This window comes from Lemur catta, chromosome 1 (assembly GCF_020740605.2).
Source record: "Lemur catta isolate mLemCat1 chromosome 1, mLemCat1.pri, whole genome shotgun sequence".
Classification (NCBI taxonomy): domain Eukaryota; kingdom Metazoa; phylum Chordata; class Mammalia; order Primates; family Lemuridae; genus Lemur; species Lemur catta.
In genome coordinates, this window is record NC_059128.1 from 180,338,534 (window position 1) to 180,354,853 (window position 16,320).

At 37.4% G+C, this 16,320-nt stretch overlaps 1 protein-coding gene across 2 annotated transcripts; it reads right to left on the reverse strand.

Annotated features, from left to right (window-relative positions):
• Positions 1–479: 479 nt before the first annotated feature.
• COMMD2 (COMM domain containing 2) lies at positions 480–10,905 on the reverse strand. Of its 2 annotated transcripts, none has more exons than XM_045539453.1 (5): positions 10,797–10,905; positions 10,665–10,709; positions 9,879–9,961; positions 9,140–9,313; positions 480–1,049 (listed from the first exon to the last, which is right to left on the reverse strand). In XM_045539453.1, exons 1-5 carry the CDS (start codon positions 10,861–10,863, stop codon positions 852–854), a joined length of 567 nt encoding a protein of 188 aa, XP_045395409.1. In that variant the 5' UTR covers positions 10,864–10,905; the 3' UTR covers positions 480–851. The 2 variants fall into 2 exon arrangements, with proteins under 2 accessions (XP_045395409.1, XP_045395408.1); XM_045539452.1 differs by having other exon boundaries at positions 10,632–10,709.
• Positions 10,906–16,320: the final 5,415 nt, after the last annotated feature.

Below are 16,320 nucleotides of genomic sequence, written 5' to 3' on the forward strand. Positions count from 1 at the left end.
GTTTATAGCAGCACAATTCACAATTGCAAAGATGTAGAAACAACCCAATACATGAGTGGATTAATAAAATGTGGTATATGTATACATCGGAGTACTATTCAGCTATAAGAAACAATGGTGATATAGCACCTCTTGTATTTTCCTGAATAGAGCTGGAACCCATTCTACTAAGTGAAGCATCCCAAGAATGGAAAAATAAGCACATGTACTTACCATCGGATTGGTTTCACTGATCAACACCGAAGTGCACATATAAGAATAACATTTATCGGGTGTCAGGCAGATGGGAGGAGGGAAGAGGGAATGGGTATATAAATACATAATGAGTGCAATGTGCACCATCTGAGGGATGGACACACTTGAAGCTTTGACTCGGGGAGGGGGGGCAGGGGCAATATATGTAACCTAAACATCTGCACCCCCATAATATGCTGAAATAAAAAAAAATATTGAACTGTTTAGAAAATTATGTACAGTAATAGCATTACATTGTGAATTTTATTTTGATCAGTATGGAGGAAAATAAAGTTAAGCAGTCAAAAGAAGTAGCAAAAACAGGACAGTCATTCATATATATAAAAGATAACAGTATAGATTCATTTCTAGTTGATTCAACCCTATTTATACATTTAAAATACAAACTACATCTTAATCTGTCAATCTGACTACATTTAGCAGTAGGAAATAAACTTTATGTTAGCTTCTGATTATAACCTCAATATCCTGGAATAGCAAAAGAAATTTCATGGAATTTGGATGTATTATTATCATCAATAAAAAATTAATTTGAAAAGTTATTGCTGATATCAATTCATAAATGATTCAAAGGGATTAAAACCTTAAAACTGGTACTACTTGATGTTGCGGACGACTCTCCTACAGTGGTTTGTTTTCATCTCTTCCAATGCTTGTTCCAGTTGTTGAACCAAATGGAGCAGGGTGGCTGGGTCTGTCTGTAGAATGCTGGTATTGTGACCTCCATTGTGATTAAGGTGTAGCTTTATAGTCACTGCTGGTTTAATTTGTTGCCTGAGACTTCTGCTTGCAAGCTTGATTTTAAATGGAAAAAGAACACAATTAATATTTAACAATCATGCTTAATCATATTTATAATTACCTTACAACTTATACAAAAATTAAATTTCAGATGAATCACAGACTTCAAAATAAGCAGTAAACTTTAAAACCTTTGGAAAGAAAAAAATGAGAATATACATGAAACCTTACAGTATGAAAAGTTTCTTAAACATGAAATAAAAGGCACAAACAATAAAGACAAACTGATAAATTTAGCCATATTAAAATTAATCAATTTTCTTCAAAAGATACCTAAGGGTAATGAAAAAACAAGCCCTAAACTGGAAGATGATATTTTGCAATACATACATAACCAAAAAAAAAAATTAGTATCCAGAATGTATATTGAACTCCTCTGATTTAATAAACCACAACAGAAAAATGTACAGAAGAGCTGAATAAGCATTTTACAAAAGAAGACAAATGGATAAATGTTCAGAAAATATGTTCAACTTTATTAAACATCAGGAAAAGGGCCACTAAAATTACATGAAATACTGTTTTAACATATCAGACTAGCAAAAATTAAAAGCCTGTCCATATAAAGCATTGCAAGTGACGTAATGGGAACTCCCATCCATTGCTGATGAGAGTAATGAGAAAATCACTTTGGAAAACAATATGCATTACCAGCAATTCTACTCCTAGGTATATACCTTAAACTCTTACACATATACATTTATTCATAATAGTATGTTTCTAAGAAACAAAAATTAGAAACATATCAAATATTAATTAACGACAGAATAGATGATCTGAGAATAATCATACAATGACTTGCTTACTAAATGGCAGTATAAAGCATGAACTACAGCAATATGAATTATCATAGAAGAAAACTAAAAAGAAAATGTTGAATCAAAAAGCAAGTTGCATAATACAACATGAAAATTTAAAAAACCATAAGTTTAGTGATAAAATATATGATAAAAAAATCTATAAAGAAAAGATTGACAGAAAATTCAGGATAATGGTTTCTTGCAGGTGGCTAGAAAGGGGTTACAGTTGGGAGAGGGTACAGGTGCTTCAAATGTATTAGCTTTGTTCTATTTGTCAAGGTTGGTGGTGGGTATACTGGTATTTGTTTTATTATTATTCTTTAAACTAGGTATCTATAATCTTTTGTTTGTATTATGCATTCCACAATTTTAAAAATAAGTACTAATTACATACTTTTGAAAGAAATAACCACAAAACTATAAACAATGACCAATGTGAAAGTAATGACATTCAACCCTAGCACAATTGCGTTCTCTAAAGACGATTCTCCATTAAAAGGAACTAGTACCATCTGCAGTAATAGCTGATTTGAAGTCTCAAACAAGAATTGTACAACATGAGCCTGAAACATCTTGTTATACACACTCAAAACTATTGGAGCCTGAAACATCTTGTTATACATCAAAAACTACTGGAGTCATGTCAGAAAGACAGGAAACCAACTTGAAGAGACTTTCAAGTGAGTAACAAATCTAAACCTGAAATTTCAGGATTAATTTAATATTACAACACAGATATTCTGACTAATAACATCTTCCAAACAATTCTAGGTGATCTGGGCTTCCAAAAGAACCCAAGATACTGATACTAATTCAAGGCTGAAATTTAGTGTCCTCAAATGACTTAGAAACAATAGGTCAAGCCCTTTTGGTGAGCTAGTACTCAAACATAAAATAAGTACTTGCAAGGTAAAGTGCCTGTTTAAGATCATTTCTCTAATACAGAAAATTATAGACATGACAGATATACAACCTATAAATATGATGACTGAAAATACTACTTATTCATTCAATTATGCAACTGTTTATATTTGTTTTTTTCCTTTATATCTGCACTGACAGATAGGACTGAATGTATCCAGATGTATAATTAAACCATGTTTTTTTGGTTGACTTAAAGCCACTATCCTTTAATTTTTGTACAACACGATATCTAAATAACCTTTATAGACAAATATTTATACCATTCTTTAAAAATTCTAGAAAAGATATTATAAAACATCCCTCACAAATACCTAATAAGACATAATCAGACCTAATTTTTTCTTAGAAAGAAGTTGAATGACAGCACTACAAGGCAAAGAACAGTAGTCCACAAAGTTCTTGATATGGATTTATTTTTTAATAGAGACGAAATTCTGCCCTCCTCCCTGTAAACATAACAATTACAGTAACTTAAAAAAAAGTCATATGTCAATGTAAATTAGAAAAAAAAGAAAAATGTTTAGTGTGAAGGACTACATTTTGACTATATCTTAAGGTACTGAAGAGGGTAATCTGGCAAAAAATATCAAGGAGAAAACAGGATCTAAAAACTATGTTTCATTTAGCTAAAGTTTCTAAAAAAAATTCAGTCCTTTATTTAGCGTCAGAGCACATAATATGTGGGCAGGACAAGAAAATGATGCTTTGATGAAGCTGTAAATGGACCAGCTCTAAAAGTAACATCCTCCTGCATCAGTTTCAGATACTTTTAATTTACTGATGGATAGTATTGTCAAGGGCATTAATTGTGCTGGCAATTTTAATGAAGGCCAAGGAAACAGTCCTACTAGAAACTAAACTATGATGATTAATTTGCTTTCCATAAGCAACTGAACAATAATTAGACGGTAATTGTTCATTCACTACCAGTCTCTATGAGGTAAGTCACTCAAAATGAAAGGCACTGTATTCTGTTACTAGTTTCCCAGCCATTTAGCTCGTCTTATTTGAAATGCCTTCCTCCATGAGCAGAAGAATCCACTCCAGTTTGAATCCCCTGTAATAGTTTCAACTAATGAGCTCAGAAACTCAATTAGCTCTGAATAGTTTTTTTTAGCCCTTACATGCATTTCACCAGAAGTGGCAACATTCATTCAGTAAACCTGCAACCTTAAGCTGTACTAGTCCTAGCAGTAATGCAGCCATTCAAACTCATTTCACTGGGTAAATGAGCCCTTGAGTTTAATTTTAGAAAATTCAGCTTCTTAATTCTAATGTGTAAAAATGTATTCATAATGAAAAAACTCCAAGCAAATCAATAAAACCACAAAAAGAAATATTAAGGACTACTGGATCCCAAAAGTCAGAGGACACCCCTACACAAGAAAGAGATAAAGATCTACAAGATAAATTACTGCTGAACCACATAAACAAGACCATCCCCACATCTCTACCTGGTTATTAAGAAAGGACCTAAATATTAAGGTAAAGGCTTAACCCACAGTGACCTCCCCAAAATCCCCACAATCCCCAAAAGACTTGCTGCTTATGATGTCCCTCAGAGAATGAACTGTGTTTTGTTCTTTGCTGTATCCATAACACCTAGCACAAAAATAGGTGTACAGGAAATATCTGATAAATAATTTAAGAAACCACTATATCTCCCTCCTACCATTCACCTTTTCTATTTAGCACTGAATGCCTATTATGTGCCAGGTACTGTACTGGGGACACAGTAACAAACAAGACACAATACCTGGTCTCATGAAGCCTTTAGTTTGGTTTATACTATATCTGGTGTTCATGCCTATTCAAGCACTCATCACACTTGATTATAATTGCTGATTTTTAATTTAATTTTATTTTTTGGTCTCCTATAAGACTGTAAGTACTTAAAGGCAAGTACTGTTTCTTTCATTGCTATGTGCACAAAGCCTGGCACACACTAGACATTCAATAAATGCTTTGGCAACTGAATAGATGTGTGGAAGCATGAATGGATTAATGGGACATAAGAAATTATCTTTTCTAAGGCTACCTGAAGATGCTCATGACAATGGAATACTGTTTCTCTAGGCCAGTCACCCTATCGCAAGCGTAAAATTGAAGATGTAATATGACAAGTGCATCTTTCTTCTGACCAAATCCTAACTTAGACTTTGGTCTTCTCAACTCTGACATCCATGATGATCCCTCCATTTTTAAATGCTGTTCTTACTTTCAGTGACACTGTTGTGCTAGTGATTGTTCTTTCCCCAAATCACCTTTATCCTTAATCACTACTTTTAGTTTCTACTAACTATGAGTAACCAATGAGGTTGAATCAGTTCAGCCGCCAGAGAAATCATTCTCATTTGTGGTTTGAACTAATCTTGTTTCTTTGGTTTTTTTTTTTTGTTGTTGTTGTTGTTGTTGAGACAGAGTCTCCCTTTGTTGCCCTGGGTAGAGGGCAGTGGCATCATTGTAGCTCATTGCAACCTCCAAATCCTGGGCTCAAGCCATCCTCTTGCCTCAGCCTCCTGAGTAGCTGGGACCACAGGCACGTGCCACAAATGCCCGGTTAATTTTTCTATTTTTAGTAGAGATGAGGTCTCACTCTTGCTCAAGCTGGTCTCGAACTCCTGAGCTCAAGCAATCCTCCTACCCCAGCCTCCCAGAGTGCTAGGATTACAGCCATGAGCTACCACACCTGCTGTTTGAACTAATCTTGAACTCAAGTTTTAGGCAGACATCCTCAACTACTACTGAGATTACAACTTAAATAAGCTGTCTTTACCTTAAATTAAGTGCATCTTGAACTCATTAATGTCATGTGAGAATGTGGTTCCTATGCTGCCTGAACTTCTAATTGTTCAAGAGCTGCTAAAAATTTGGTGTGAAGTTTATCTTTTTTTTTTCAAACAATGGAGGAAAGTGGTCAGATTGTGGAATTTTTAAGGTAGGACTTGCAGATGGAGTAGATGAAAAGTAAAGAGACGACACAGGATGATTTCAAGTATTTTTGGCCTGAGTAATTCAAACAGCAGACTTACCATCTACTGAGATGGGGGAGACTATGGAAGAAGCAATTTGGGGAGAAGAGGGTGAGAAAGGTAGGATTCAGTTTTGGAAATATTGCATTTGAATGCTTATCAAACACCAAATTGGAGATATCAAATAGGCTTCAACTGTATGACTCTGGAGTTCGGGAGACAGATCTAGGCTAAAGATAAAAATTTGGGATTCCTGAGTATATAGAGAGTATTTAAAGCCATCAAATTAGATGAAATCAGCTATGGAATGTAAGCGGAAAAAGTGTGAAGATCGAGAATTGATCTTTGGTGCATCCTAATGTTTAAAGGATGTGATAAGATGAGACAGAATCAGCAAAGGAGACTGAGGAGGGATCTGTGAGTTTGGATGAGAACCAGAGGAAGTTATTTCCCAGAAGGCAACTGAAGAAAGTATTTCAAGTAGGAAGGAGTGATTAACTGTCACAAATGCTGTTAATAAACTGAATGGCATAAAGACTAAAAAGTGATGACCTTGAGTAAGTTATGATAGTAGAGTGGTGATGTCTGATTAGAGCGAGTTTGAAAGAGAATGGGGAGAGAGAACACATAGAAAACTTTTTCAAGGACTTCTGGTATAAAGGGAAGCAAAAAACTGGAGTGGCAGTAGGAAGAATGGGTAGAGGCAAGACTGGGTTTCTGATTCTACTGTTCTGTTAAAGGAAATGATTCAGTAGAGGCAAAAAAAAAAAAGTATGATGCAGGAAACAAAGGGAACAATTGCTGGAACTATGTTCTCACGTGGGGAAATGAGGATGGACAGAAGTGTACAAGGGAAGAGGTTGCCTACAGATAAGAACACAGACATTTTATCAAGAGGAACAGGAGAGAAGACAGAGCAAGTGGGTACTGATACAGGAAGACCGGCAGATGTGATAGGTGCATTCAGGAGTTTTCTTCTGATTGCTTCCTTTTTCTTAGTCAAACAGGAAGCAAAGTCAACAGCTAAGAGTGTGGAGCATGGAGGAGATGTTGAGGCTTTGAAGAAAGTATAAGACATGCATGGTCCCTGCTATCCCAGAGTTAATAGTTTTCTATGTAAAGCAGGTTTGTATGAGTGAGATGACTTGCCAAAAGAGGAAGGACAGGTGCCTTGTAAAGGAAAACACAGATGCCATCAGGATTTAACAGGACATTTCTCCCAGAGGGAGGCATCATTTAAAGCAGAGGTCAGTAAACTTTTTCTGTAAAGAGCCAGATAAATATTTTAGGCTTTGCAGACCACAGAGTTTCTGGCACAACTACTCAACTCTGCTCCTGTACTTTGAAAGCAGCCATAGATAATATGTAAACAAAGGAGCACACATGGCTGTGTCCCAGTAAAACTTTGTTTACAGATACAAGTAGCAAGCTAGATTCGGCCCATAGGCCACAGTTTGCTGAGCCCTGATTTAAACTGAGACTTAAAAGGATAAGAAAGAGAAGAATCAAGAGGTAACGGAAAGACAGAAAAAGCATTTCATACAGAGGAAAAAAATGGGTAAAGGACTGAATTTCTTCAAACTTCAGATTCCTATTTTCATTCCGGTCTGCCCAAGGATGCTAGATTAACTTTCCTAAATGATTGCTCTAATGTTATTATACTCTCTTATCCAAAAATCTATAAAGGCTTCTTATTTTCTGCTATGTTAGGTCTACATTCCACTAAGTGAATTTCTACAATCTATTTTGACCACCTTATCTCCATTCAAATCAGGAAGAATCCACTATAACAGTGGTTTGCAAACTTTATGGCATTATTTATTTATTTATTTATTTATTTATTGAATTATACGGTAAAAGGGGAGCTTTTAAAAATTCTGATGCCCAGGATGAACTCTATACCAATTAAGTCTCTGGATTCTGAATATAAACATCAGAATTTTTACAAAACTCCCGAGGTTATTCTAATACGCAGTCAAGTTCGAGAACTAATGCACTGTATCACATATTTATATGCTCAAATCTATATGTATCTATGTGGGCCTTTACAACTTACATTGCTTCCCTTGCCAAGTATATTTACCCTGGTTTTCTCCATTCATTCATCCTTTTGAAATGTCACCTCCTTTTGCTTTTGGATCATGCCAGAATACACACAATGACATGTGTACATTTTTTAAACACTCAGCATCTTCATTTATACAATCATATTTTTCTCCCTCTAGGACCTTATTTTATAACTATCTTTAATTATTAGTTATTTTGAGAATACCTAATATCCCTAACCAGATGATAACATCTTTTCCGGCTGAGAAAAGTATCTTACACTTCTTCTGTGTCCCAAAGCATTTAGCACAGCTCTAAACAGTGAATGAATGGCATTCAATACATATCTACTAACTCATTTCTCACTGCTTAATAAAGGGCTACATGTAATGGTCTGAAAACTTCCTTTTATTTGTGTGGCTCTAAAAACAACTGAAAGATGACTCTCACAAAAATCACACTGTGCAAAAGAAGCCAGACATGAAAGAATATTTACTGGATCATTCCATATACAGAAAGTTAAAAAGCAGACAAAAGGAATCTATGTGTTTGAAGTCAGGATGTTGGCTACCTTTGGAAAAGAGGGAAGGGGCAGTATTTGGTAGGAGATAAGGAGGATGCTTCTTGGATGTGGGTCATGGTTGAATGTCAGTTTCTTAGGAGTTTTTACTGTGTGATAATTTATTGAGCTGTACATTTACCTGTGTGCCTATGTCTGTTATATTTAAAGAGAAGAGTTTTTAGGCTGGGCGTGGTGGCTCACGCCTGTAATCCTAACACTTGGGAGGCCGAGGCGGGCAGATCATTTGAGCTCAGGAGTTCAAGACCAGCCTGAGCAAGAGTGAGACCCTATCTCTACTAAAAAAATAGAAATAAATTAGCTGGACAACTGAAAATATATAGAAAAAATTAGCCGGTCATGGTGGCGCATGCCTGTAGTCCCAGCTACTCGGAAGGCTGAGGCAGGAGGATTGCTTGAGCCCAAGAGTTTGAGGTTGCTGTGAGCTAGGCTGATGCCATAGCACTCTAGCCCGGGCAACAGAGTAAGACTCTGTCTCAAAAAGAAAAAAAAAAAAGAAATGAAAAAAAAGATAAGAGTTTTTAAAACTCAAGCATCACCTTAAAAATCTACATAACCATCTTCCTTTCCAAAATAACCAATTTCTTACAAACTTTACAAATTACACTGATTTGAATACATTAAAAAGAAAAGAAAATGAACATTATAAAACCTAAGTTTCAAGCCAGAGCTTGGTTAAGGTGGTAAAGAATACAATAAGCAGGACACAAACCTAAAATAATCCTTCTACTCTATGTCAGGTTAAAAAGAAAAAGCCATACCTGTACATCTAGTCGCCATTCAAGGCTGTGGTAACTGGGAAGGTCTGGTGCCAATTCACTTAGAATAGTTCTGATCTCCTTTCTATTGTCCAGATAAAGCTGAAGCAACAATTTATTCAATTCTTCAGAGAATCCCAGAACAAAAACAGAGTCTTGGAAATCCAGTTCAGAAATCTACAAGTGAATTGAGTATAAAGGAACATCAAAATTTATCTTTGTCTAGTAAATGCTAAAGTACTTGATATATACAAACATTCAAATATGATATCCTCGAATTCATTTCTGTCTAGTAAAAGAAACAACATTCCTTACAGTTAAAAGACAACCATTGCCCACTATTCCATACTCTGAGTTACTAATACATAAAAATACTTTACTAAAGTACAAAAAGGAAAGAATTAAGATGCCCACTTTCCCTTTCTATTCTTCATCAAGCCAGATACTGCTGATATATAAAGAAATCATTTCACTCTCCTTTCTTTTAGGATACATACTATGGGGTATGGTTTAACGACATGCAGAATTAGGGGCAATACTATACTAGCTATACTAGCAAGAGGTATTCATGCCAGCAGATGATATTACAGTCATACTGTTTAGGTATGTCTTCACAAAATCAATTATAAACCATTAACAACATTACTAAAATACACAGGTACCTGCCAGGACTACGATGTAGAGGACACTGGACCTTTCCTAAGAATCCAGGTAATACAAAACAGTCCCCAGAAGCCCTTACCATGAGCTTTGAGCTCTCAGTGAGGAGATATGTTAATCCTTCCACACCATGCTGGACAGTGTCACTACTCACATTTAGTTTTCCTGAAAAAGAAAAGATGAACAAATAAATTACTGTTTTGATATTTATCCTTTTATTCCAACTCTTATTTAAAAATAAACATCCATTATTCCATGTTTTCAAAAAGTACAATGAAAAATAAGTTCACCACAGTCTCCTGTTCTTTCTCATTCCATTAACAGCCAGATGCCTTCAGTATTTCCTGCCATGCAGCCTTTTTAATAAAGCGCAGACCTTCTCTTGAATACGTAGCCCCTTCAAGTCTGGCAGAACAGGAACTCGACAGGGATAGACTTAAACGCAGAGACCGCCTCTCATCCAGAGGGAAAACACCACCACTTCAGCAAAAGCAAATGTCTGAATAACTAATGACAATCAAGCACGTGCATGATGTTTACAGCTGACCCTGCTATTCCACAGACTCTGGTATATTTAACATTTCTCAGTATTTCTGAAAGGCAAGTGATATTACGTTCATTTTGCACAGGAGAAAACTGACTTAATTTAAGTTTTAAAAATCTCACAAGAGGACGGGCAGGATTTGCACCCTGACTGAAGAGCTCTGTTAGTTTTACTCTACTACAAGGGGAACAGGACCCTAGGAGTCGAAATAATCCCCTTCCTCTCCCGGGCGACAGAGGGCAGCTCGCACTTCCTTAGCAGTCCGCGAGGCCGCGCCTCTACGCTTCTTACTGGCGGCTCCTTCGTAGATCTTGGGGTTCGAACCTCGCCTCAGGAACTCCACTGCAATCCGCCCGAACTCGGCAACCACTGTAACGAAAATCAGAAGGCCGTGAGCGTCGGGGCTCCCTTTGGCTCCCTCCCCGGCCCACAAAACACCGTCCCGCGCTCCCTGACCCGCGCTGTCCACTTGCGGCAGAAAGGATAGATGCTCCTTATGCTCCTCGGACAAGTCCAGCAGCATCTTCGCAAGCCGGCGATTTCACCCGGTCCCCGCCCTCGCCACTTCCGGCGCCGGTTTCCAGACGCCAAGAGGCTCCGGCGCAGCAGCGTCCCGAACTTTGGGTTCCGGCCTATGGCAGTTCTGCGCTCGGTCGCCCCTTGCGGCTAGCGCTGCGGTCAGACGATTCTTCCATTCGTAAGTCATCCCGCAATAATGTAGTGAGCGTCTGCTGGGTCTTAGGCTGTTTGGGAGAGGGAAAGGTGTTTAAAATCCGACGTGCCCCCTCGTGGAGCACACATTAATAATATCAGTAGCTGACATTTGTTAAGCACTGTGTCAGGAACTGTGCTTACATTTACTAACTCATTTAGAGTTCACAAGAACCCTGTGAAGTAGATTCTCACTATTTCCGTTAGAGATGAGGAAACTGAGAGACAAATCAAGCAACTGAAACGTTATAGAGCTATTAGTTTGCACAGAGCTTTTTATATGTTATCTCAAATTTATCTAAGTTAATACCCTCAATAGCCACGCCTCGTGTTTGCAGATGAGAAGTCCAAGCTCTAAAGATCATGTGGGCCGGGTGCAGTGGCTCATGCCTGAAATCCCAGCACTTTGGGAGGCCCAGGCGGGTGGATCACTTGAGGCCAAGAGTTTGAGACCAGTCTGGGCAACATGAGACCCCGTCTCTACAAAACAATAAGCCGCAGATGGGAGCGCGCGCCGGTAGTCCTAGCTATTCTGGAGGCTGAGGCGGGAGGATCGTTTGAGCTCGGGAGTTCAAGGCTGCAGTGAGCTGTGGTCGCGCCACTGCACTTCAGACTTCAGCCTGCGAGGCAGAGTGAGACCCCATCTCTAAAATAAATAAATAAAGATTATGTGACAAAGCCAATGACTTTGTCAGATCTCTCGCTCGTCTGCTCCAAAGCTCATCCTTCTACACACCAGGCTGTAAATGGAAAGCTTCTAACAAGTTTTAGAAATGATTATAAATTAGGATAATGATGATGACAATGACTGGTGGCTTGCAGGATTCAGGGCAATGTTTATTTTTATGTGTTGAGGGCGTGTGAGAATTTGCTTCCTTTTTCAACCGTCTCTTCTCACCTTCTGTAGTTCAAATAGAAGAGACTATAAAATTGCTAGCTGCTAGGAATATGACTCTTCAAATCTCACCCCCTGAGTAGGGGAGGTAATGAGGGAAGAGAGAGGTGGAGGCAAGGGGAGACTCTTCATATCTTTCTTTTATATCTAAGAATTGAGACAACTCTTTCTATACTGAGTCTCCTGGGCAGACTGTGAAAATTGGAAGAGTTTTTCAGCGCACTTCTCTGTCTACCTCGTCTTTCACATCCAGCTAAAATTGTTTGTTTCCTGCACCGGAGCACAGAAAGACAGGTGCTTGAATTTGTTAGTTAGGTCTTGAAGTAGCATTTGCAGAAAGAGCACAACTTTTGCTTAGACTGTAAATTGCAGATCAGCAAAAATGACATCATTCCCTGACGTTACTTTTATTCATACATTATTGAGAAAATGTCCATTATTAAAGAATAATTTTCAGAAACCATAAAATCATGATTCTTCCACAAATATATAATGAACACATGTCCAAAATTGTATTGAACTCATTAATAGAGAGAATAGTTGCGGAATGGGCTGTCAAAAGAATGTGGTCAAGAAATCAAGTGATAGCCAGGGGAAACAAGCCTGGGAGTTAAAACTCCCCAGGATAATTTATAGAGTGACTTCTGTTTTTTTTTTCTTTTTAATTTTAATTTTTTTTTTTTTTTTTTTGAGACAGAGTCTCACTCTGTTGCCCGGGCTAGAGTGCCATGGTGTCAGCCTAGCTCACAGCAACCTCACACTCCTGGGCTCAAGTGATCCTTCTGCCTCAGCTTCCCGAGTAGCTGGGACTACAGGCATGTGCCACCATGCCTGACTAATTTTTTCTATATATTTTTAGTTGTCCAGCTAATTTCTTTCTATTTTTAGTAGAGAGTATTTTTTCAGTTGATTGTGGCAGGGAACAAGTGTTCATATCAATCGTCCTCTCATACTCTCTCCCCTCCTCTTTCCTTCTCTTCTTTTCTTTTTTTTTCTTTTCCCTCCCTCCCTCCCTTCCTTCCTTGCTTCCTTTCTTTCTCTCTCTCTCCCTTCCTTCCTCTCTCTCTCTTTTTCCTTTCTTTCTTTCTTTCTCCCTTTCTTTCCTCCCTCCCTCTCTCTCTTTCTCTTTCGTTCTTTCTTTCTCTCTCGTTCTTTCTTTCTCTCTCTTTCTTTCTTCCTTCCTTCCTTTCTCTCTCTCTCTTTTTCTTTTCTTTCTTTCTTTCTTTGTTTGTTTCTTTCTTTCTTTGTTTGTTTGTTTCTTTCTTTCTTTCTTTCTTTTTCTCTTTCTTCCTTCCTTCCTTTTCTTTCTTTCTCTCTTTCTTTCTTTCCTTTCCTCCTTCCTTTCTCTTTCTTTCTTTCTTTCTTTCTTTCTTTCTTTCTTTCTTTCTTTCTTTCTTTCTTTCTTTCTTTTTTTTCTTTCTTTCTTTCTTTCCTCTCTTTCTCTCTCTTTCCTTTTTGAGACAGGGTCTCTGTCTGTTGCCTGGGCTAGAGTGCAGTGTGTGATCATAGCTTACTGTAGCCTTAAACTCCTAGGCTCAAGGGATCCTCCTGCCTCAGCCTCCTAAGTAGCTGGGACTACAGGTGTGCCACCACACCCAGCTTTTTTTTTTTTTTAATAGAGACTGGGGGTTGGAGGGGCTGGCCTTGCTATGTTGCTCAAGTTGGTCTCCAAATCCTAGCCTCAAGCTATCCTACCGCCTGTGATGTGCTGGGATTACAGGTGTGAGCCATGTGGCACCTGGCCTCCCCTCATCTTTCTATCCCCCTCCAGCTCATCCACTATTCCTTTCTCTTTTTTAGCCATTACAGCCCCAGAATCTTTGAACAGGGCATTTCTTTGACTGTATTTCAATGCTATGTAAAATATTATCACCTCTTGCAAGGAATCATAGCTCAATTTAGTATGCTGTTAAGGGGACAATAGCATGGTGACAACCCTCACTCACATGAACCATCCCCTCATGAGACTGTGGCTGGCACCAAATGCAATGAATTAGCTCCTGAGATTTTTTCATTATTCTAGTATACTTTTTTTAATTATATTATACATACAGAAAAGGGTACAGATAAAAATACTCCTTGTTGAATTTTCTCAAATTAAACACACCTATTACCCCAGATCAAGAAATAGATTGTTACCAACACCCCAGAATCTCTGCTCTGCCCCCTTCCAGTTATGATCCCATCTTGTTTTCTCTACATTGAACTAGCACCTACACACATGTTGCCTTACAACATCTCTTTAGCATCATCTTTGTGTTTTTTTCTTTTTGTATTATCCTTCTTTGGTACCCAACCCCATAATATCTAACTGGGAACTCAAAGGATTTTTAAAAATGAACTTTAGATTTTAGGTGCCTCTGGGTGTTATTATAGAATCTATCCTAAAACCGCATTGCAAATAACATCAAAAATATAAAATATTTAGAAAAAATTTAACAGAAGATTTGCAAGACCTCTACACTAAAATTTATAAAACGTTACTGAGAGAAATTAAAGAAGATTTAACTAAATGAGGATATATATACCATGGATAGAGAAATGTGTCATGAATTGTAAGATTTAATGTTGTTAAAACGTCAGTTGTGCCCAATCAGAATCTCAAAAGCCTTTTATTTTATTTTATTTATTATTATTATTATTTTTTTGAGACCAGAGTCTCACTGTGTTGCCCAGGCTAGAGTGCCATGGCATCAGCCTAGCTCACAGCAACCTCAAACTCCTGGGCTCAAGCAATCCTCCTGCCTCAGCCTCCCGAGTAGCTGGGACTACAGGCATGCGCCACCATGCCCAGCTAATTTTTCCTGTATATATTTTTAGTTGTACATATAATTTCTTTCTATTTTTAGTAGAGACGGGGTCTCGCTCTTGCTCAGGCTGGTCTCAAACTCCTGAGCTCAAACAATCGACCTGCCTCGGCCTCCCAGAGTGCTGGGATTACAGGCGTGAGCCACCGCACCCAGCCCCAAAAGCCTTTTAAAATAGAGAATGGCAAGTTTTTAAGATGTATATGGAAATATAAAGGACTGAGAATAGTCAAAACAAACTTGAAAAAGAAGAACAAGGTTGGAAGATTCATATTGCCTGATTTTAAGACTAATGAAGCTATAATAATTAAGACAGTGTGTATTAGCATAAGGACAAGCAAGTAGATAAATGGAACAGCATAGAGAGTCTGGAAATAGAACCATACATATATTGTCATTTGATTTTTGACAGAGGTGCCAAGGTATTTGAGTGGGGGAAACGAAAGTCTTTTCAACAACTAGTACTAGATGAATTAGATAAAATTATGAAAAAAAAATATGACTCCTGACTCTTACCATATACCACATACACAAATAATTTGATATAGGTTATAAACCTAACATACAGGCTAAAACTATAAAGCTTCTAGAAGAAAATGTATGAGAATATCTTCATGACTTTGCAATAGGCGAATGGTTCTTAGAGAGGAAACAAAAAGCATGAACCATAAAAGAAAAAAAATAACAAATTGTATTTCAAAGTTAAAAACTTTCGTTTATCAAAAGACACCATTAATAAAATGAAAAGGTGAGCCACAGACTGGGAAAAATATATACCATACATATATATATCTGATGAAGAACTTGTACCATGAATATGTAAAAGTCTCTAATAAACCAATAATTAAAGGATAACCCAATTTTAAAAATAAGCAGGAACTTGAATTGATACTTTAGAAAAGAAGACATACAAATGGCCAATAAGCACATGAAAAGGTGTTCAATATCATAGTCCTCAGAAAAATGCAAATTAATACCACAATGATATGCCATTTCAAACACACTAGAATGACTCAAAAACAGTGATGACACCAAATGTTGGAGAGTGTGTGAAGCAACCAGAACTGTGTACATTGCTAGTGGAAGTGTAAAATCATAAAACCACTTTGGAGAATTCCTAGGCAGTTTCTTATAAGGTTAAATGTACATTCACCCTGTTATCGAACAATTCTACTCCTAGCTATTTATCCAAAGAAATGAAAACATATATCCAGAAAAAAGACTCTTACAATAATGTTCATAGAGCTTTATTCATAGTACCTCAAAACTGGAGGCAACCCAAATGTCCACACAGTCAAAAAAATTATGGTGCATCCATATAATGAAATACTACTCAGTAATAAAAAAGAATATGCATACATTAAGTTGAGAAAAATAACTCAGACACAAAAGTGAACAACTATATGATTCCAATGATTTGAAAATCTTACCTATGGAGATAGAACTCAGAACAGCAGTTGCCTACAGGGAAATGGGATTGACTTAGATAATAGTTTGAAGGAACGTTTTTGGAGTAACGAAAGTGTTCTACATCTTGATTGGGATCTTGATTACACAGATGTCTGTA